General features: G+C 34.1%; 2 protein-coding genes and 1 long non-coding RNA gene across 3 annotated transcripts; all 3 read right to left on the bottom strand.

The window, feature by feature from the left end:
• Positions 1-1,906: 1,906 nt before the first annotated feature.
• On the bottom strand, positions 1,907-7,988 carry LOC131621076 (abscisic acid and environmental stress-inducible protein-like). Its single transcript, XM_058892287.1, has 2 exons — positions 7,845-7,988; positions 1,907-2,432 (listed from the first exon to the last, which is right to left on the bottom strand). Exons 1-2 carry the CDS (start codon positions 7,954-7,956, stop codon positions 2,098-2,100), a joined length of 447 nt encoding a protein of 148 aa, XP_058748270.1. The 5' UTR covers positions 7,957-7,988; the 3' UTR covers positions 1,907-2,097.
• Positions 2,890-6,240, bottom strand: LOC131621078 (uncharacterized). Its single transcript, XR_009289437.1, has 4 exons — positions 6,030-6,240; positions 4,342-4,404; positions 3,802-3,857; positions 2,890-3,697 (listed from the first exon to the last, which is right to left on the bottom strand). It is a non-coding gene; the product is annotated as an uncharacterized LOC131621078 (long non-coding RNA).
• Positions 7,989-22,394: 14,406 nt separating the features above from the next.
• LOC131621075 (abscisic acid and environmental stress-inducible protein-like) lies at positions 22,395-23,301 on the bottom strand. Its single transcript, XM_058892285.1, has 2 exons — positions 23,156-23,301; positions 22,395-22,983 (listed from the first exon to the last, which is right to left on the bottom strand). Exons 1-2 carry the CDS (start codon positions 23,265-23,267, stop codon positions 22,649-22,651), a joined length of 447 nt encoding a protein of 148 aa, XP_058748268.1. The 5' UTR covers positions 23,268-23,301; the 3' UTR covers positions 22,395-22,648.
• Positions 23,302-23,859: the final 558 nt, after the last annotated feature.

The raw sequence follows: 23,859 nt of genomic DNA, 5'->3' as shown, positions 1-23,859 counted from the left end.
GATGATACTCTTTTGATGGGGGAGGGTTCTTGGAGACAAGTGTGGGCTATCAAGGCGGTGCTAAGGGCGTTTGAACTTGTTTCGGGGTTGGGCATAAACTATCATAAGATTAAATTGATCGGTTACAATGTTAGCAACAATTTTTTGGAAGCGGCATCTTATGTTCTTTCGTGTAAGTTGGAAGAGGGGATGTTCTCTTTTCTTGGAATTATGGTGGGGTGTAATCCGAGAAAGGTTAACACGTGGAAACCGCTTGTGTCTAAATTGAAGAAGCGTCTTATGGGGTGGAAGAATCGGTATCTTAGTTTGGGCGGTAGAATTACTCTTTTGAAATCGGTTATTTGTTCTTTATCCATCTTCACTATGTCCTTTTATAAGATGCCGGCAACGGTGGCTAAGGAAATTTCTAGTATTCAAGGTAACTTCTTGTGGGGAGGAGGTATGGAGGAAAAAAGGAGGATTAGTTGGGTTAGTTGGAAGAATGTTTGTCTTCCGGTGGAAAAAGGGGGTCTTGGCATTAAAAATATCTCGGATTTTAATTTGGCTCTTTTGAATAAATGGAGATGGAGAATTTTAAGAGGTGATGATGTGCTTTGGTTCAAATTGTTAAAAGCAAAATATGGGGATCTAAACATGAAGATCTTATGTGGAGGTACCCTTTCTTTTTCCTCTCGTTCTTTTTCTTCTATTTCTTCTTCTTCTTTGGATTCTATTTGGTGGAGGGATTTGATGTCTATTGGTGGGAGTGGGTATAATGGGACGAGAGATCCTATGGAGTCTTTTTGTCGGTTTAGAGTTAGGAATGAGTTTTCTACTCCGTTTTTGGAAGCCACGTGGTTGGATTCTTGTTGTTTAAAGAAGGTTTTTCCTTGTTTGATTGAGGTGTCGGGGTTGAAGAGAGTGGCGGTGGCGGGTATGGGAGGTTGGGTTAATGGAGTGTGGTCGTGGGGGAATCTAGGGATTAATCCGTTGGATTTGAGTGATCAAAATTTGGTTTCGGATTTGGCTTCTTTGGGGGATATGTTGGAAGGACGCGGTCCGAGTTGTGGGGAGTCCGATAACGTGGAGTGGATGGCCGAAGCGGACGGTGTCTTTTCCGTTGCATCTTGTTATAAGTTTTTTGCCGGGTTCCGTATTCCGTTTGGTCCTTCAAATAAATTCGATGGGGCTTTGAGCTTGATATGGAAAATGGAAGTTCCTTTTAAAGTTAAGGCTTTTGGGTGGAGGGTCTTTGTAAATAGACTTCCTACAAAGGATTTATTACTTCGGAGAGGTATCACTTTTTCGGGAGATCTTTCCAAGTGTGTTTTTTGTGGTGTTGATTCGGAAAGTATGATGCACTCTTTCTTTTTGTGTCCTTCGGTTGCATTGGTTTGGACTTCGATGGCTAGGTGGATTGGCAAACCTTTTGGTGGGATGGAGGAGAATTGTTTGGGAGGTTTTTTGGATTGGTTTTCCTTTTGTAAAAAGAAGAAAGTTAAAGAAGGTAAACTAGGAGTAGTTTGGTTAGCAACTTTATGGTCTCTTTGGTTGTATAGAAATGGTGTGTGTTTCCGGAATGAGGTGTGGAATGTGGATAATACTATTTGGAGCATCAAGGTTTTGGTGTGGAAGTGGGCTTTTATAGGAGATATTACTCATCCTATTTGTGGTTTCTACGAATTCAACAAAGATCCTTTGTTCTTTATTTCGTAGTGTCGAATCGGTTTGTAATCTCTTGTTGATTTTTTGTGCGGGGTTTTTTCCCCTCTTTTGATGTAAACAGGTGTTGAGAACCCTTAGTTCTCATTTTTAATACAACTTGCTTACTCAAAAAAAAAATATATAAATATTATTTGAATTTAGTTTAAAATTTGCACAATGGATATATAAACTTAGAAGGAGGCGAAGTAGTAACAAGGATGATATTTGATTTATTACACACATGATTGATTACACATTCAGCACTTTGGTTCGAAATCAAACTCATCTTCACATAAACATATTGACATATCTATACTATATAGTGAGAAGATAGATAATACATAACCTCAAAAAGATTCATGTTTCTCTATACCTCTTTTATTATACATAGTACGTCCATGCATGATTATATAATCAGTTACCATTGTCGGAACTACCACCATGTCCACCTCCATAACCACCACCACCGCCATGGTTGTATCCTCCTCCGCCACCATTGTAACCACCACCTCCATGGTTGTATCCTCCTCCGCCACCATTGTATCCACCACCACCATGGTTGTATCCTCCTCCACCACCATTGTATCCACCACCACCATGGTTGTAGCCTCCTCCACCACCATTATAACCACCACCACCACCGTGGTTGTAGCCTCCTCCGCCACCATTGTAACCGCCGCCGCCACCATGGTTGTAGCCTCCACCGTAATATTTGGCATCATTTAATTCATTTGACTTTTCCACAACCTCTGCATATACAATATTGTGTGAGTATAATTATTAAATTAATTTTAGATATCTATTTGTTTTCAAAACTAAGAAAGAAATCTTTAACATTATAAATGATCCCTACTACTTTTAATTAGTTTAATAAAATCATTTACTCCTATCACTACTAGAAATGCTCTGCTTTCCTGCGGATTTACCTGCGGATTTGAGCAAAATTTCCGCAGGAAATCTATTTCCTGCGGATTTTCCTGCGGTGTTTGGTCCCCAGCTAAAACCTTCGTGGGTAATAACTTCGGCAGGAAATTCCGCAGGAAAATCCGCAGGTGAATTCGCAGGAAAATATCCGCAGGTAAATCCGCTGTAAATTCCGCTGGTAATTCCGCAGATAAATCCCCAGGAACGTTAGTCCGCAGGTAAATCCGCAGGTAATTTATTTCTAAATTTAAAAAAAAATCTAAATTATTATTTGCTTCTCTATCAGTATACAAAGGTAAAAATAAAGAAATAAAATACTCACCTATATATTATTGAATCACCAGTTTATCAGATTTTCATTTTTATTTGCTTTATGAACAACAACCGTGAAAATACTAGCCACCGTCGATTAGGAGAGGGAAAAAATCGAGTATAGAGCCACAATCCAAAGTAAAAAGTACAAACTAACACAGAAAATTAGGAATAGTTCATACTATGAACTTTTCTACTGTTATACATATCCAATGCCCTCATCTTGATTGTATTCTAATGTTGGAATAATACAAATCACAGATAAGTAGCAACTAGTAGCAACTGCTTAAGCTTTTTTTTTTATGTAAGAAAAAAAAATCATAAATAACCTTTAGAAGGTGGGGGTGGAGTAAGAATTTACACTGTAGTTTACGTTTTTACTGTTGTCGATTGTCTTGATTCTGATCTACCTCATTAACAAGAGGCTGGCTGAGAAAACTACTTACAGGTTTGCTTCATCAACTGAACCACCATGAACTATTGAAGCAGCAACAAGAGGGTCTTTGATTTCGTTAACACGTCTGTCTTCTGTTATTTGCTTCATTAAGCTCTCCATTATCTGCCTATTCATTTTCTTTTCATGTACTAACTCTTTTTCTTGTGCTTGAGAAGAATCTAGTTCTTTTATCAGCACTTTCGCTGTTGCTATATTTGATGCCTGCTGTTCTTCAAGACGCCACATACGATCGAGAACCTTGACTAACTCTCTCGAAGATTTCGACTTGCAGCTCGACTCTCCTAAGGAACTTCTAGGATTTACATCATTTTCTGGTGTAACCTGTTTTAAGCAAATAACACGTTCATCTTATTACACTAAAACCGGCAGAGTCATAGAACATCTTGAGATGCAAATGAAATCTATCTATCTACTTCTTTACTTACTTCCAATGAACAACCGATTCTTGAACATGTTTTCTCGAGTCCCTAGCAGATGCTGACTATATTAACCAAAAAATTAAAAATTATCCTCAAACATAATCATCAGATGGTAACAGTATAGAATTGTGGTTGAGTCTAACTTAACTTTACAAAACCGGCCTAACCGGCTTATAAGGGGAAGATTATCCTAACTTGTAAGCCATATCTCATTCGATGTGAAACTCATTAACAAAGTGCATGATGCTAATAGATAACAATTGGTAGAGTGGAACTGTGAAATTATAATTTTATGCATACAGATCTACATCATTCTCATAATTGATACTAGAAGCCAAATCAAAGTGACGACCAACTTTTAAAGGTGAAACTGAAATTTCCAATTATAGGCATAAGAAAACAGTATACCAAAAATAGGAATAAATTTAATACATGAATAATTTATCAAAAAGGCTCATTGTCATGTGATGGAACTAAGTGTAACAAATTTTGATTATACTAATACAAAAAAATTGAACAGATACAAGTCAGAACAAAAGTACTTACCTGGTGAGAGTGAAATTCCCAGAGTTTTGCACATAGGTTTTTTGCATAATCTTTGGGTTTAACCTGGCCATATCAAATTAGAATCGGAAGATACATTAAAATTCTCCCCACCATTATTTAAAAGTAAAACTAAAAAATGTGGATAGCAAGTAAAGTAGTAAATACATTTTTTAATAAACTTCCCACGAAGTACAAACAGATAGTAAAAAAATATATTGATTAAACGCAATCACAATTAATCACAATTGCCAATATCTATTTCTCATAGGTGATGTGTTACAGAGAGAGATCTGGCATAAGTGTGAAACTGAAACTATTCTAGTAAGATATAAATTCACCAACAGCCTACCTCAGTTATCAAGCAACGATTAAAATTCCAAACTAACTAACACCATGATGGCCCTCATATCTCTCTTTCAATCCACTAAGTATACTAACAGTATGGGCACACTAGGTTCAGCCATGTAAACCTGTTGAAACCTCCTTTCAAATGCTGCATCCTTTTCAACATACTTCCTATATTCATCAAGTGTTGTAGCCCCAATGTAATCGCGACCGTATTTTCAATCATTGTCTTGAAACATACATTCGTTATTGTCAATGAAAAACCTCAACAATGGACTCGATTTCTTATCACTTCGCTATTAAGATGACTTCATTTGAAGCATTCTTCCACTACCCCTCTCTTCCTAACAAAATTTTCTTTGATGATTTTTTTTTTCTTTCAGAAGAGAGATAATTCAACACTTAGACATAATTTAAAAAGAACAAGGCAACACACAATGGACTCGATTTCTTATCACTTCGCTATTAAGATGACTTTATTTGAAGCATTCTTCCACTACCCCTCTCTTCCTAACAGAATTTTCTTTGGTGATTTTTTTTTCTTTCAGAAAAGAGATAATTCAACACTTAGACATAATTTAAAAAGAACAAGGCACTTATATGTATCTTAAAAAGCTATCATAGCACACATAACAGAAGCTAAAATATTCATTTTCATCATGTTTTTTTCAAGTATGTGTATATTATTTATCACATGCAGAAAGTTAGCTGCCTAGCACTACTGAAGCAGGTGACAAGTAATAAATAACATATTGATACCACTAAACTTCATCACATCAATACAGACCTAAAAAGTTAATTTACCTTGTTGTTTGATGTAGCCATTTGGAGAAGAGATTTCATAGAACTAACAAGGAAATACAATTAATCGGACAAACCTCATACATGCTTTCTATAAGGCATATATGCAAAACTGTAACAACAATTATACTAGCTTTGAATAAGAGTACCAACTGTAACAACAATTATACTAGCTTTGAACAAGAGATTAATCTTTTGCTCACTGGATGAAAAAATATTCTCAAGGGACACAAAAACATACATGAAGACTTCATCTCCTAAAATCATATGAATCACTCTTTATAACTAGTATTATAATATCTTTTTCAAAATTCGCAAAATTTAACCGAATTTGATCTCATGGAACCACCTTCTACGGTTACCCTGATTCAACAAAACAAACTACTGTTAACTAACAACCATCACCTTCAACAAATAATAACAACAACACAAAAATCCAGTGTCAAAAGAAAAGAAAGGACTTGGTTGAGAGCTTTTATCAAACACTATGTGTGCAAGATACAGATTATAATAAACCTTTGAAAATATTAGGTTTTATTTACCTCTTGTCATCTCACAATTGGATTATGTAAGGATCAAGTCTTCAATCATCTTTTCCTTCTGTCCTCTGTTTCGTCTAGATAACCTCATCACCATCAACATCGAATCTACTATTTATCAACTCTGAAACAAAGAACCCAGGGTTAAAATGGAGTGAAGTAGGGGAGAAGAATAAGTATTTACACTATAATCCGAGTAACAAAACGCGCAATAGCAAGTGAAACAACCGGATGAACGAAATGGATGTGACACAATCGATAACGATGATTCACGATGTTGCCGAAGCGCTTGACGGAGATGATTCACGAAGGTGCAGGAGCATTCGAAGGAGAGGACTCATAATGGAGAATAGACGGAGACGGAGGACTCACGAAGATGCAGGAGCATTCTGGTGGCTGGAAACCCCGGTTAAGATTGGAACACACCATTAGGTTTTCCTTTATCTATTCTCTATGTTAATATATTTTAATTTTAATTTGTAACATCAATAATCAATAATCAATAATAAATGTTAAGGCAAAAATGATAAAATAAAATAGTTTAAGAAAAACTAATAATAGTAAAACTAAAATAATTTAATTTAATTAAATTCTCTTTGTACTAAAATATAAAATTAAATAAAATTATTTAGAGATAAATTAAAAAAAACATCATTTATTTTAATTCACAATAAAAAATTAAACATATAAATATTTTTTTATCAATCAATAAATTAAAAATATTAAGCAATATATATATATATATATATATATATATATATATATATATATATATATATATATATATATATATATATGTTAGCTATTATTTATATTCAATTAGCTATAATTCTATCACATATTTTATAATTTTATTATTAAATTATAAAAATTTATATTCAATTTGTAACTTGAATTGAAAATGTATTTAGCCCACTCGTGCAGCAAACTCAACCACAAAGTCAAAATTTAAGCTACCAAAAATAGTAAAACTAATTTATAATTTTAAAATCCTATATAAAATTTGATATTTTAACAAGAGTTCCAATATAATTTCATATAACACATCATTATTATTAGAGTAGGATTTCTAAAATTAAAACTTTATAATAATTAACAATTGAACAAATATAATTTTAAATAAGATTAAATTTGAAATTTAGAAATAATTTTAAAACATATTAATTGACAGTGTCAACCAAACAAGGGTTATTGAGATAATATTTTAAAAAAATTGATTATTATAAAAGAATATCTGATATCCATTCTCAAAATTTTTAATACCTTTTATTAATTTTATTTTTAAAATTTTTTATACCTTTTATTTCGTCAAAAATTAAGATAAAAAATTTAAAAATGACACAATTCACATTAAAACATTAATTAATATAATAATATTAAATAATTAACCATTTAATGATTCATTTTTTAAAAAATTAGACAAAAATTACTATTATTTTAAGAAAATAGTTAATTTTGCAGCAAAATCTGCAGGAAAGTTTCCTGCGGAATTACCTGCAGATTCTGTATAATAGTTTGGTTTTAATAAAATAGATATTCGCAGCAAAATCCGCAGGAAACATTCCTGCGAATTTACCTGCGGATTTTGCATTATAGTTTCGTTTTCTGTTTGAAATATAAGAACCGCAGAAAAATCCGCAGGTATTCCTGCGAAATTTTCTGCCAATTCTAAATCCACAGAAAAATTTAGTTTGTTTAAGAAAGTCCCAGCAAATTCCGCAGGTAAACCTGCGGAAATTTTTCCGCAGCAAATTTCGCAGGTAATACGTGTATTTCTAGTAGTGTATTTTGGAGACTAAAATAAAAAACATAATTTACCATCTTTTGTATTAGTTGAAGTCTCGGTTAAGTCCCTAGCTGACACTTCTGAGGAAATAAGAAGAACCATGGCCAGTAGACCAAGGATGAGGAATGCGATTTTGGAATCCATAGTACTCAACTCAAGTTGATTGAAATGTGATATTTGTTAGTGAAGGATGAAAATAATAGTAAGAAAGTGTGGTCTATTTATAATGGAAGGAAGGAAGAATCAATACGGAAGTTTTACTTGGTAGTTGGGATGGAGCTAATATGTATTAATTCAATCTTGTCTACTTGCTATTAGCTGAAAGAGACAGTTTTGAAATCATAGTACTTCTAGTCATCACTAGATATCTCGTGCTGCCTCGTGGAGCTGCATTCCAAATAATCTACACATCATTCATAATATACTTTAAATAAATAAAAAATGAATACACATCATTCATAATAACCAAATTTAAAATAAAAAAAATACAAAACAAACTAATATTTCAAAAAAAGTATGCATCTAACTTGGGCTATTTTTCATATAAGCGCCTTCTATTTTTTTAAAATTTTTTCAATTACCTACATATTTACTTGCGGATTTGGTGTTACTTCCGTATTTATCTACAGACTAAACATTAAATAATTTTATAAGTAAATTCACATGTAAATCCGCAGGTAACACTAAATTTGCATGTAACTGAAAACATCTAATATAAGAAAATTAATGGTTGTATAAAAGTCTACAATACCCTTATTTGATTTTTTGCCATCACATTAAAATTATGGTTATTTGGTGTTTGCACAATAAAGTTCTTAATTTTATTATTAAAATAATACAACTCTCATATTTTATCAAACTTACTAAATCTCTCTCCATTCTCTATTTTTTTCTCTTTCATCATTTTCTCACTTCTTTCATCCACAAAAAAAAAATTATTATTGATATATATTTTTTAGGGTTAAACCACATTTTACCCCCGTCATTTGGGGCGAATCCCAAAAACAACTCTGTATAAAAAACACAGATTTCGTCCCTGCTATTTGTAGATTCCATCGTTTTGCCCCCTGAGTAGATTTGGTCAACAAAATATGTGACGTGGCGCTGCTGTGTTGGCATTTTTTATTTTTTAATTTATTTTTTTATTATGTGGAAACGCCATGTGTGTGGCTTAGTTGGCAATTTTTATTATTATTTATTTTTTGAAATTTCACGTGGCGACTTAATTATTAATTTATTATTTTGGAGTTAAAGAATAATATTTAAAGCTTTTATTTTTTAATTTATTTTTTTATTATGTGGAAACGCCATGTGTGTGGCTTAGTTGGCAATTTTTATTATTATTTATTTTTAAAATTCCATGTGGCGACTTAATTATTAATTTATTATTTTGGTGTTAAAGAATAATATTTAAAGCTTAAAATATAGTGCCAATGAGTGTTAAACCCACAACACATTGGATGCAGGCACTACTGCCCAACCAACAGGCTAGTTGAATTTATTGTCATAATGGTTGGATTAAATGTATATGATTCAAAAGTTTTGTCTTATATGATTATTTTGATAAAGTTCTATATTAAATAAATATGTACACTATTTTAAATTAAAACTATTATATATTTAATGTTATAACACATAAATAAATTAAATTTTTATTAAATATTCACATAAATATTCACATTTTTATAAATATATATTAACGTTAATTTTAAAATAAATTAATATATTAAATTGAAATTAATATAAATTAAATTGAAATTAAATTCATATAAAATAAACTGAAATATATTACAACATTTAAGGAAATATATTAAACTTTATAGACATTTACTATAATAAACTGAAATTAATATGAACTAAAACTGAATTAAAATAAATAAATTAAAATAAACTAAAATATATTAAACTAAACTTAAATATAATTAACTGAAATTATTAAATTAAAACTAAACTAAAATAAATTAAATTTATAAAATTAAAATATAACAATATTAATTTAGTTTATTTATTTTTGTTTAGTTTTTTAATGTTAAATGTGTTAATTAAGTTAGTTTTAATTTATTAAGTTTAATTTAAATTAATTCAGTTTTAATTTAATTTAATTAAGTTATTTTAGTTTAAATTTATTTTAACTCAATTTAATTAAGTTATTTTTAATTTATTTAATTTAATTTAAATTAATTCAGTTTTAATTTAATTAGTTTAGTTTAAATTTAATTAAACTTAGTTTTATTTTATTTAGTTTACTTTGTATAAATTTAGTTTTAATTTAATTAATTTAGTTTAGTTTTTATTAGTTTAATTTAATTTTAATTAGTTTAGTTTTAATTAGTTTAGTTTTAATTAGTTTAGTATAAAAACTAAATTAATTTATAAAGTAATATAATATATATTTAGTTTGCAGTTTTAACAAAGAAAAAAATAGTAGCCAAGTGGAAAAGCAGGTGTCCTTCATCTTGCATGTGTTGGGTTTGAATCCTGGTAAAGGTAAAATTTTGTTTGATTTTTCTTAATTCTAATCCCTTCAATAATTTAATAATTGAAAAATAAAAATAGTGTTCCCATGTCAGAATAAAAAATATATAAAACTCCACGTGTGTTTCCACATAATAATAAAATAAATTAAAAAATAAAAAATGTCAAATAGTGTTTCCATGTCAGAATAAAAAAGTTTTTTTTTTACAGGGTTGTTTTTGAAATTCGCCCCAAATGACAGTGGGCAAAATGTGACTTAACCCTATTTTTTATATATAAAAAATAATATTTATGATCGAAACTATTATAAATCTAAATATTTTTATATACGAAAATTTAATATTGATCCAAATATTTTTGTAAATGATACCTAAACAAAAACAATATTTGTATACGGAAAAAAATCTATTATTTAGAAAAAATGGTATTTATGATCCCAATATTTTTATCTATAATATAAGAAAATTAATGGTTGTACATGAAACAAAATCTAACTCTTAAAGAGCAAAATACGGATAATGAGCTGAAGAATTCTTGTTAAGCATTGAACGGTGTAACTTGTTCTTCTAATATAATTTAATTTGTCATATTATAATTTTCTAGATCAAATTGAAAGGTTATATGTTTAGTGAATATTGACGAAATAAGCATTCAACATAATTTATAATAAACTCAGTGTATATATCACAATGGCCAGCCATTGTTAAATGTTATGCATTGAGAATATTACAATGGTTGTTCAAAATAACTGTTATGAAAGATAACACACTTCCTAATTATAATTATGGTCACACGACCGCGGTAAAAAATATTATACTTACAACCACTTTTACTTCATAACAGTTTGATCAAGCGTAATGATAACATTTTTCAGCCGTTATAAAACGACTTTTATGTAATAGTGAACTTATTTTGTGTATTCAATTTATCTTAAAAACTACTGATGTTGAAATTGCAAGCCCACGATAATGATAGTCACCCACTTATTTGAATTTTTCTATTTTTCGCAAATTTAATGATATGTATGGATATAGTGTCTCTTGGTTTTTTCTATGGATACAAATTTGGAGCACTCAGCATTTAATGTTAACAAAGATTTAGACAAATTACTTGCAATTTGTGAACATTGTTGCCGACATGATTATTAGTTCTATAGCTTATCAACTCGTATGTTTTTTTTAATAAGCAATTGTCTATAAGATATCGCACTAGTGTTGTTTTATATTTTATTAAACCGTGCAATATTTACTAGTGATTTTATTTGCCATATCTAAGTTATGCAATATCCTCGTAAAAAAACTAACTTATACATTATTTTTATAAATTGATTTGCTGTCAACTAATTTATATGTTATTCACTAAATTCTTTACCAAATAATCTTTATAAATGTAACCATAAGATAGTCTTATATGAAAGTTAATAAACCGCCTAAAACAACTCCTTTAATAATGGTAAGAAATTCGTGGTAATAGAATTCAAACATGTGGAATCAGAGAGGGCAACAAATATTTAGATGTTGATATCTCCTTTACCAATTGCGACCTTAAATGAATTAGTGTCTTTTATTGGTGAACAAACAAATCTTCTCGTGTTGATCTTTTGCTAAAAAGATATATTAAGTTAACATCATGATTATGACTTAAACACAAAAAGAAAAATTTATTTATGACATTAATCAACGACAGACTCATCCTTTTAGTTATTTAGGTAAGTCTTTTTTGATGAGTTTGCAAGTATGTTTGCTTAATAGTCACTCGTTGAGTGCTGTTTTTAAGTCTTTAAAGTCTTTTATGTTTGCTTATCCCGTATCTTTATTTTTTATATATAATTGATTATTATAATTAAGGGTCATGCTAACGAGTGCCCCAGGGGCACTCTTTAAGCATTCCATATCAAGAAAATATTCCTTAAATAAAGTATTTATTTCAATATTCAATGATTTTAATACAAGTAATTTCAATAAAACAAAGTCTGTCATTGCTTAAAAAAGTTAGATATTTCCTTTTATAAAATATTAAATACAAGTATTGCTTACCTTTTAAAACTCTTAACAAGTGCCCCTGGGGCACTCGTTAGCATTTCCCTATAATTAATAAGTGAAAAATAAGAGATACTCCAATTCTTACGAAAAATAATTTTACGAATAATAAGAGAACAAAAATTCAGCAACAAATTAATTAATTGCGTATGATATCGCAAAGATACACAAAAAGCGAATTTGGTTTAATGTTGAAACTATTGTTTTTTATCACTTCAGTTGACATAACTGGTTACACTGTTTGCCGTAACCGGTTATGAACCCGTGAAACAGAGTTACTGGTGTTGTTGTAGTAGCATAACCGATTACGCTGTTTGCCGTAACCGGTTACACTGAAGCTTAGCTATTTTTTCTGTTTCTGTTTAGGCTGTTTTATTAGTTCCAATCACTTTGTATCTTGTACTATAAAAGGGGCTCACTACTCCTATTGTGGTTAATGCCAATTTGTCCACCCACCCTCAATTTCTCTCTCTCTCTCTCTCTCTCTCTCTCTCTCACTCTCTCTCTCTCTCTCTCTCAATTTCTTTAATCTTCATCTTCTTCAATTGTTCATTTTCTCCATTATTAAAACCTTAATTTGATTTGTATGTTCCAACATTTAGAATGTTTAATTCTACGAGAGTAGTAATAATGTATTGTTTCGTTAAGCATTATTTGGAGTACCGAATTTATATTTTGTTCATTAACTAAAACAATTAATAATTTGGTTTTGAAGTAATTTTGATTGATTTTAATTTAATAAAAAATATATTTAAGACTATGATTTCCGCCTATGACTCACTCATGTAAACTTTTATTTACCTTTCTACTATAAGACTTTGTGCAAGAACGTAAAACGCATTAAAGTAAAATTGTTGTAAGTGTAATCTGAGGTCATATGGTGTTTTATATCCCTGAACCAAATAAAATAGCCATAATTCACAATTAGAGATGCTTAAAATCAGAGTGTAAATGTTTGAAATGTGGAAGGGCCAGAAATGAAACAACAAGACATTGGAAATCCAAAGGTCGTTGCGGCAATTACAGTCATAATAGCCATTATGGTCAGACGATAATGCCCCCTTGTTTTGTGCAACTTCCTTTGCTCTCTTCTAGTTTTCAAACATCTTCTTGTATCTTTTCTACTTCAACATCTATCCACTTGATCATGAATTTTCACCTTCAAAACTCCTAAAACTTAAAGAAAACAAGGAAACAAAATTTAAATAGAACAAAAATGGAATGAAAGTACTAGAATAAACAATAAAATGAGGCACCTAGGGGTCCTTCAGATTTACACCAAGGCCATGTCGTGTGCTAGTGCCTAGATCCCGCTCAGATGGAACCAGGCAAATATGTATTTTTGTACCGTCTACATCATGTCAGGACTTGTGAGGCACTTGACGGTAGAGGCCGAGTAGCAAGCAAACGAAGTGGTGGACGCAGACGCGGGGCCAGAGGCAGGGATGAGGAGGAGGATGTTGTCCGGCACACACAGTAGTGATGCCTGTGGTTTTATTGATGTCTGTAATTTGATTACATTTTTGCAGTTTATTTTGATTATGTATTTGACGATATTTAGATGATTTATACGATGTACTCTTTTGTTGTACATATTTCATTGCCTTTAAATTGCACTACTTTGATGTACTATAATTTGATTTTCTTTTTGTTAATAATATTGGTGTTTTGGAGTGAAATAACACTGATTTATAATATAGAAGAAGGTTTCGCAGGTACATCTACGGAACACTATATTTTTAACACGTTCCGTAGATACATCTACGGAAGATTTACTGAACTCAAATATTTTGAATTTTCTCATTGTTCACTATGTTTTTTAACGCTTCCGTAGATGTATTTGCGGAAAAAAATCAAAATTATTAAATAAAAGGTGCTTCCGAAGGTGTATCTACGAAAACATGGGACATAATTGAATGTAGGATATAGCAAGACAAGTGAACAATAACTTAATAAATATTTCCTATTCCATTTATAAAAATAAAAAAATTAATAATTATTTTTAGTTTTATTTACAAAACAATAAAAAAAAATTAAAAAATATATTTAAATTAGTCTATATTATATTGCTTAAAAACATTATGAAATATATATTACTTAAAACATGGGTGAAAATTACAAAATAAGTTTTATTTATAGTATTTTATAAATTAAATATTATTTATTATTTGAATTGTATATTTGAAAATCAAAATATAAATCATGTAAATTTTGTCTGAAATATTTGTGAAATGAATGTTCCATTTGAAGGCAATATTAATATTAGTTGAATTTAGTTTAAAATTTGCACAATGGATATATAAACCTAGAAGGAGGCGAAGTAGTGGAAAAAAAAATCCAAATAACCATATTTAATAATTTATTTACACCAAAAACCATGTTTTCGGCAAAATTACGCATATGACCAGGTTTCAGAGGTGGTATCCACATAGGAGCCACCTCAGGTGGCGCCAACCCCCAATTTCTCCTAACCTATGCGCCACCCAGGGTGGCATCAATGTACATTTTTTCAATTTTAGCCACCTAGGGTGGCGCCTATGCACACTTCCCTTTTTTTTTTTGTTTTTTTTTTTGTTTTTTTAATGTTTATATACTATTTTTTTTTAATTTTTTTTATTTATTAATAAAATTGTTTTTAACATAAATAAATAATTTTTTTTTTGTTTTTTTTATTTATTAATAAAATATTGTTTTTATTTTAAAGTATTAAAAAAATATATATATTAAATTGCAACAGATAAAATCAGTGAATCAGCTAACTCGAGCGTCCACGGAAAAGAGTAGTTCATTCATTAATTAAAAGGTACATAGAAAATAACCAACAGAAAAAGATAAAGTAAAACATCTAAGAAATCACCACGGTTAAAACAATGTCATTAGGTCCATGCATCATTTGAATGGCATCAATGTCGTATTCCACGTTGTCCCAGAAAGTTATCGTTGCTCCCGTCACATCATCAGCCATTGTTTTAAGCCTCTTGATGCTTCTTATCTGTTCGCCGGCCTCGTACTCCCCCTCTAAAAAAGACATGAGAGTCCTCTTGAGTTGCTCGACGGAAGAGATATTCCACAACAGAACCGGCATGGGAGGTTTGACGGCGGAGAATATGACATGTCCGTTCCTTCTGCGATACTCCGGTTCAGGTTCGGCACGCCATGTTGATCTCAGGGGCGGCAACTCTGTTGTCCGGTGACATCCATCTGGCCTAATGGTTGTCCGGCGAGGCATGGTTGTGTTTGTGTGATTGTTTGATATTTGGAGTTTGTGTATCTGTGTGTAAACTCAACCATAGGAGCCCCTAATTTATAATAGTAGTGGGTAGAAAAAAGTAATGATGTTGCGTACTGTTTACAAGCACGCCTAACATGTATGATAAATGCAGACACGCTGATCAATGACTGACTTGATGGGACTAGACGAAAGCATGCGAATTTGACTGTCCAAAATAAAGAGTGGCAGTATGGTCCATGAGGACAAACACACAACGAGACAAAGACATAACTAGTTGATTTAATAAAGGATAATACAAATACATAACCAATAGAAATAGAAATAGAAATAGAAATAGAAATAGAAATAGAAATACAAATACAAATACAAATACAAATACAAATACAAATACAAATACTAATACTAATACTAATACAAATACAAAAACATTATCAATAAAAATACAGATACAAAATACAAATGACATACAACTAATTGTTGGTGGAATTTGATCCACGGTTAGGACAGGTATTTTTATTGTGCCCGACTTCACGACATATGCTACACTTTCGTACCATTTTCTCATGATCCATCTCGGTTGTGATCCGGGTGCTGTTCGGACGACCTCTTTTCTTTCTCCGCATGTTATCATTATGCCAAACCACGTCCCCTTCATACGCAGGCCAATAATCCTCCTTTGCCATCACTTGAAATGAGTTGTTGTACACCCCGAGCAAGGTATCCGCCTTGTAAATGGGAGATAAAAGTGATAACGGATCTTGATGCGCATACGAACATGCTGCAATTACATGAGAGCATGGCATCCGAAAGGCTTGAAACTTTCCACAATCGCACCAACCTTCATCTATAAGAACCCTGTATTGTTGTCTCGGAAGGCCCTCGTTATGGTCAATCGTTTCTTTAACACTGAAGGTCTGGTTGAATCGATCGAAAGATGTCACAATGTGGCTGTTGGCTTTGGCAGATTGCTCTTTCATGAATTTGACGCATGTTTCGCTCCATAATTGTCCGGATTCTATAACTGCATTCCAACGCTCACCTCTTCTTGCGAAAAGAGAAGCCATCCTATAGTATGTTGCTTCCACCAAGGCAGTAATCGGAAGGTGTCTGATGCCCTTAAACACCCCGTTCATAGACTCCACAAGATTCGTAGTCATGTGCCCCCATCGCTTCCCGTTGTCGTATGATCTGGTCCATTTCTCTCTAGCAAGATTGTCTACCCATCTGCCTGCATCTGGATTTGCCGCTACAATTTCATGTCGATAATATTGGAACGTCGGTTGAGTCAACGCATATCCGGCATTGACAAGAGTCTTCCGAAGAGCCCTGTCCTTTATCTCCCGCATGAAATTTTGTGCGATGTGTCGAATACAGTAAACATGCGTTGATGTAGGGTTTTGCCACCCGTTTGCTGGATTGTTGTACGCACTCTCGATGGCAGCATGTCTGTCTGAAATCAAGCAAAGTCCAGGTTGGGGGGCAACGTGTGTCCGAAGATTTCTGAGAAAGAAACCCCAACCTCCAGCAGTTTCTCCTTCCACAAGAGCGAAAGCAACAGGAAAGATGTTACTATTTCCGTCTTGAGCCACAGCCATCAACATGGTGCCTTTATATTTTCCGTACAACCAAGTTCCATCTATTTGAAGAATTGGTTTGCAATATGAAAATCCTTGTACACATGGGCGGAAAGCCCAGAAGAGCCTGTGGAATATCACATTTCCTTGAAGTGATGTTCCGTCTGGAGATTGCGCCGGAAGGGTCTCTAAAATAGTAACAGTTCCAGGAGCATAAATTTGAAGCGCATATAAGAAATGTGGGAGTCGTTTATACGAATCCTCCCAATTTCCATACACAACTTCGATCGCCTTGGTCTTCGCCAGCCACGCCTTTCTATAAGACGGAGTGTAGTTGTACGTTGCAACGATATGAGAGATTATCGTTTTCACCTTTAACGATGGATCTTTTTCAACTAGAGGCAAGATTTCTTGACAAATGATGTCATAACTGAGCTTACGGTGATCTTGTGAAACATTTGTGTTAACACATGTGTGATCTTGGGAAATATATCCTATAACCCATGAGTCACTTCTCTTCCTATATGATGCATGCAACCTGAATCCACAATCAGTGTTTCTACAGTAAACTTTGTACCTTTCGACATTGGCGCGATCAACTCTAAAATCAACATTGTTTGCCATATGAAATCTTTTTATGGCCATGATACATGCCTCCTTAGAACGAAATTTGTCTCCTACTTTTAACCGTTGATCTGTTTGGGTGTATGGATCATAGAAAATATCAGTCGATGGTTCGTCATCCCCATCAAAATTCAGGTTCCTCATGTGCACTGGAGGCATATGCACTTGATCTCGTGGTACAACAACTTCCGGTTCATCTTCACTTTCCTCGTTTACCAGGTTATCAACTTCTATTTCCGGTGCTTCTTCTTCTTCATCTACAACGTCGACCTCTGCTTGCTCGTCTCCAAGTGCATCAATGACTTGTGACTCAACCATTTGTGTGGGTTGAACTTCTGGTAGAGTAACATACAGTTCTATGCATTCGTAACCAGAATACTCATGATTGGCAAACATATTCTGCATGTCTTCATCGTCTTTGATCTCAACTTGGATAAACTTGACCGGGTTGTCTCCACGAAGAAATCGATATTGGTAAAAAATCTGGGATACACCACCCATTGCAAGCTTCGTCTCTAATCTCCCTTTGAAGTAACTGAAATTTGCTTTTCTGCTTAAACAAAATCGTTTAACCTCAGTGTTTCTAAACAGAAAACCAACTTCTTCGTTGTCATAGGTCTCGCCAAAAACATGAGCGTTGATAATGTATTGTGGAGGGGCCATTGTTGAGTGGGTAGAGAGTTTTATTTCAGATGTGTAATCAGATGTGTAATGTGTTGTGTTATTTTACACGTTATAGGCTTCCTTTATGTAGACGAACATTGAGTGATGACAATTATGAAGGCGAATACTATACAATCACATGCGTACTGAGTTGATTTGATGAATAAATGACACTGCTGCACACCAGACTGTTTCACAATTGATTTGAGGTATGCATGACACTGCTGAGCTGCTGCACAGTCGACTTGACCAGACACAACCATACTGTACAATCACATGCGAATAAAGTTGACGGAAAATGAATGCCTGAGTTGATTTGAGGTGTGCTTGACACTGGTGAACTACAGTTTTGCCGACTTGACCAGACACAACCATACTGAGCAGTGTACACTGTACAATCACATGCGAAGACTCTATGCTAATTATTTTCGGTGACATAGAACTAGAAAAAACCCTAAACCCTAAAAATAAAAAAAATAACATAGAAAACCCTAACCAAACCCTAACCCTAAATTTTCAAAAAAAAAAATAACAAAAGCATGTAGGCGCCACCTGGGGTGGCGCATTAGAGTAACTTTTCCCAGCATGGCGCCACCTGGGGTGGCGCATTAGTGAAATTTCTTTTTTTTTTTGTTTTTTTTTGCCCTAAATTTGTCTAGTGGTCCCCACTGCCAAAACCCTAATCTGATCCGCCAGCATGTGATCTACCTGCATCGAAATACTGTATGCATGCATGCCTAGACAATTCAGCACCGAACACGGGATGCAGGCCTAGTCTGTTCTGCCAGAAACAATTAATGCATGCATGCTTAGATAAAGTCAGCACAAAACACAGGAATGCATGGTCATTTCAACACAGAATGCATGTGAACCCATCTTTATCACTTTGATATCTGTATCACATGCATGCTCACCACTTGGCCCTCATGCACTTAACATCAGCAACCACCAACCCTCTATAAATACTCTCATAGACTTGCTTTCTTTTCACCAACATATATTCTTCTTCTTCAAAAAACCACTTTGCATTTTCAAATCCACAGAAAACTTAAAGAGTTCTTGAAAATGGCTCAACAACAACTTCTTACCATGGGTAAAACACACAGAGGAACTAGAGCGAATTTGGCGACCTATGTAAGTTTATACTTATTTATTTCTAAACATCTATGCGTATATGATATCCAGTTTAATCAATTTATTTGTGGTTCTTAGGCTGTTGACCGATTCCGTACACGTTCTCACGCTTATGTTGAACCCGACGAGAGGATTATTCTGAATCTCCAAGCATGTGGCTTCGGACATATCATAAAAGTCAGCAACAACACCATAGACAGAAAATTCATCCTTGCCTTACAAGAGCGATGGAGGCCTGAAACCCACACGTTTCATCTTCCAATAGGTGAGTGTAGTGTTACTCTAGAGGATGTTTATATGTTACTTGGTCTGCCCATTGATGACAAGGCTGTTAATGGATCTGTTCAACATGCTAATTCAATGTGTGAGAGAGTGTTGGGAAGAGATCTAGTTGTGCCTACTCAAGGTTCAAGAGGCCAGGGTATCAGTCTGGCCTCCCTTAGAGCTTACTATGATGAACTCGTCTTTATGGACAACTCTACCGAGGAGCATGTTTGGTTAATGACTAAGGTCTATATAATGCTGATGTTTGGTAAACTTTTATTCCCGGAGTCGACAGGTAACACTGTCAACTTTTTCTATTTAAGTAAATTTGATAGTATTAGCAAGATTAGGAAATATAGTTGGGGGTCCGCCGTTTTGGCGATGTTATACCAGTCTCTTTGTAAGAACGCGGTTGCCGAGAAGTGCACCTTCTATGGATGTGCGTTCCTCCTACAAGTATGGGGTTGGTGGAGAGTGCCGACGCTATCCCCTGCAGGCAGGAACAACTACACGTTCCCTTATGCAACAAGGTACGTCTTTTTCTCTTTTTCAACGCTATTCCTTGAACGCTAACTCTCTTTTACATAAAAATCTGAAATAACATTTTTGCTCTTTTTTCTTAGGTTCTGTGGTCCTAAATTGGATTACAGTAAGAATCCGAGGGGGAGTGTTGTTTTGTATCGGGACCTAATTGATCACCTCCGAGCTGAAGATGTATTACCCCTAAACTTTTATATGATCATATAGATGTATTACAATTCATCATGTTTTTTAATAATATGTTATTTTTTCTCCTACGCAGTTTAATTGGAGACCATACTTGTTGCTGGACCATGAGCCAAACGAGAGTGACCGGGAAGTTTGGACTGCAGTAGTACCGATAATAAGGTTCAACATCGTGGAGATGCACCAATCTGACCGTGTGAGACTGCAGTTTGGCATGCATCAACCGATCCCGGAACCCCCACTGATTTGGGTCGCTGGCATATTAAAAGAGTTAACAATCAATGGGACCACACAGATTATCGTACATTCGCACCTGAATTTTGTGAGATGTGGAAGCAGCGTCGCAGCCGTCTGCTACAATTCCCTGTTGCCCAACTCCCCATGTTTCCAACCGCGGGATACCTTGCTTGGTATAGAACAGTCACAACCCCCGATATGTATGTGTCCGACCCCTACTACCTACACGACCCCCGCCAACAACAATACGCACAACAACCACCCCAACAACCACCCCAACAACGCCAACAACGCCAACAACGCCAAACATCCGAACAACCTGACCATGAGGAATATCAAACAACACCAACAACGCCCTACCAAAGTCAACCCATCCAACAACAATCATGGGGCTTCACCCAACAACTCCGTGACGCTGACCCCTCCACTAGGCTACCCGTCCAACAACAATCGTGGGGCTTCACCCAACAACACTACGACGCCGGCCCCTCCTCCTCCACTAGGAAACCCATCCAGCAACAATCATGGGCCTTCACCCAACAACACGGCGACGCCGGCCCCTCCAGCTACAATAGGCAACCCAGCCCCGACATGGGTCTAGATGACAATTACGACCCAAACGAGCAAATGACCACTCAATCGTCACAGTACCAACAACATGGATACCCCACATCCCAATTTCCACAACACCAACAATATGGGTACACCACACCCCAACAAACAATGCCATTTTTTCAAGGTCAATCAAGCGCTGGGTTTTATCGACCATGTGACGCAACTCCACCGCCAAGACAAATCTTTGAGGGCATGGGGACCCGACTATTTGACAGCAACATACAAGAATACATGTCCAACGAGCGCATGGAGGGGCTAATACGAGGCCCACCTACCCAGACACAGCAAGAACAACCAAGGAATAGGGGGGCGTGGAGAAGTGGGTCGTCGAGATCCTTCCAACCGGATTCGAACAGTTCCAGATTGCGGAACTGGCGGTGAGAGGGGTCATGGTCCGGCGCCGGGTCGGAGGGGTCATGGTCGGAGGGGTCGTGAATAGCATAATATCCATGTTTTATAAATTTTCTTTTTTTTACCGTATTTGTAATGTTTGAACTGTATGACCGTATTTATAATGTTGTTTCTGCATTTCTTGTATTTGTAATGTTTGGAATGAATGACATGTGGTGTTTCATTATTTATTTATGTTAAAATAATTTTATTAATAAATAAAAAAAATTTTAAAAAAAATAGTATATAAACAATTAAAAAAAACAAAATATATATATATATATATATATATATATATATATATATATATATATATATATATATATATATATATATATATATATATATATATATATATATATATATATATATATATATATATATATATATATATATATATATATATATATATATATATATATATATATATATATATATATATGTACATAGGCGCCACCTTGGGTGGCTTGAAAGAAGAAAATGGACATTGATGCCACCTGGGGTGGCGCATGGGTTATAGAAAATTTGTCTTTGGCGCCACCAGAGGTGGCTCCTATGTGGAGACCACCTCTGAAACCTGGTCATACAGGTAATTTTTTCGAAAAGATGGTTTTTGGTGTAAATAAATTATTAAACATGGTTATTTGGATTTTTTTTCGTAACAAGGATGATATTTGATTTATTACACACATGATTGATTACACATTCAGCACTTTGGTTCGAAATCAAACTCATCTTCACATAAACATAGTGACTTATCTATACTATATAGTGAGAAGATAGATAATACATAACCTCAAAAAGATTCATATTTCTCTATACCTCTTTTATTATACATAGTACGTCCATGCATGATTATATAATCAGTTACCATTGTCGGAACTACCACCATGTCCACCTCCATAACCACCACCACCGCCATGGTTGTATCCTCCTCCGCCACCATTGTAACCACCACCTCCATGGTTGTATCCTCCTCCGCCACCATTGTATCCACCACCTCCATGGTTGTATCCTCCTCCACCACCATTGTATCCACCACCACCACCACCATGGTTGTAGCCTCCTCCGCCACCATTGTATCCACCACCACCATGGTTGTAGCCTCCTCCACCACCATTATAACCGCCGCCGCCATGGTTGTAGCCTCCACCGTAATATTTGGCATCATTTAATTCATTTGACTTTTCCACCACCTCTGCATATACAATATTGTGTGAGTATAATTAATAAATTAATTTTAGATATCTATTTGTTTTCAAAACTAAGAAAGAAATCTTTAGCATTATGAATGACCCCTACTAGTTTTAATTAGTTTAATAAAATCATTAACTCCTATTTTGGAGACTAAAATAAAAGACATAATTTACCATCTTTGGTATTAGTTGAAGTCTCGGTTAAGTCCCTAGCTGACACTTGTGAGGAAATTAGAAGAACCATGGCCAATAGACCAAGGATGAGGAATGCGATTTTGGAATCCATAGTACTCAACTCAAGTTGATTGAAATGTGATATTTGTTAGTGAAGGATGAAAATAATAGTAAGAAAGTGTGGTCTATTTATAATGGAAGGAAGGAAGAATCAATACGGAACCTTTACTTGGTAGTTGGGATGGAGCTAATATGTATAATGGTTTTAAATTGCGATTGCGGCTGCGGATGCGGTTGCGATAGCGGATGTTGCGATTGCGGTTATTGCGTTTTTCGCGATGCGCTTTGCGGCCATTGCGGCGTGAATTTTTAAAAGAAAGTGTTTGAAATATTATATTGAAAAACACTTAATATTATGTTTTTTCATTATATAAGAAGTAAATTGAGTTTTACAATTCTAATATATTGATTTTTGATGAAAATACTTAAAAAACTATTATTAAAATTGTCCGATGGGATTTCTAATACATCCGAAGACGAGATTTTAAAATCGCACCGTAATTGCGGTCCGATGCGGTTGCGGAGACAACTGCATCCGCAATATTGCGGATGCAATTGCGGTTGCGGACCGCAATTTAAAACCATTATGTATTAACTCAATCTTGTATAGTTACTATTAGCTGAAAGTGACACTTTTGAAATCA

Source organism: Vicia villosa, linkage group LG7, assembly GCF_029867415.1.
Source record: "Vicia villosa cultivar HV-30 ecotype Madison, WI linkage group LG7, Vvil1.0, whole genome shotgun sequence".
Taxonomy (NCBI): Eukaryota; Viridiplantae; Streptophyta; class Magnoliopsida; order Fabales; family Fabaceae; genus Vicia; species Vicia villosa.
Note: the sequence above shows the minus strand (reverse complement) of the source record. Positions and strands in the feature narration are given on the sequence as shown.

What these genes read in the sequence shown, in the direction of transcription:
- LOC131621076 (XM_058892287.1), bottom strand. Translation starts at nt 7,956, where the DNA reads ATGGATTCCAAAATCGCATTCCTCATCCTTGGTCTACTGGCCATGGTT. An exon ending in TTCAACTAATACAAAAGATG is followed by an intron (nt 2,433 to 7,844) that starts GTAAATTATGTT and finishes TTGTATATGCAG; the next exon opens with AGGTTGTGGAAAAGTCAAAT.
- LOC131621075 (XM_058892285.1), bottom strand. Translation starts at nt 23,267, where the DNA reads ATGGATTCCAAAATCGCATTCCTCATCCTTGGTCTATTGGCCATGGTT. An exon ending in TTCAACTAATACCAAAGATG is followed by an intron (nt 22,984 to 23,155) that starts GTAAATTATGTC and finishes TTGTATATGCAG; the next exon opens with AGGTGGTGGAAAAGTCAAAT.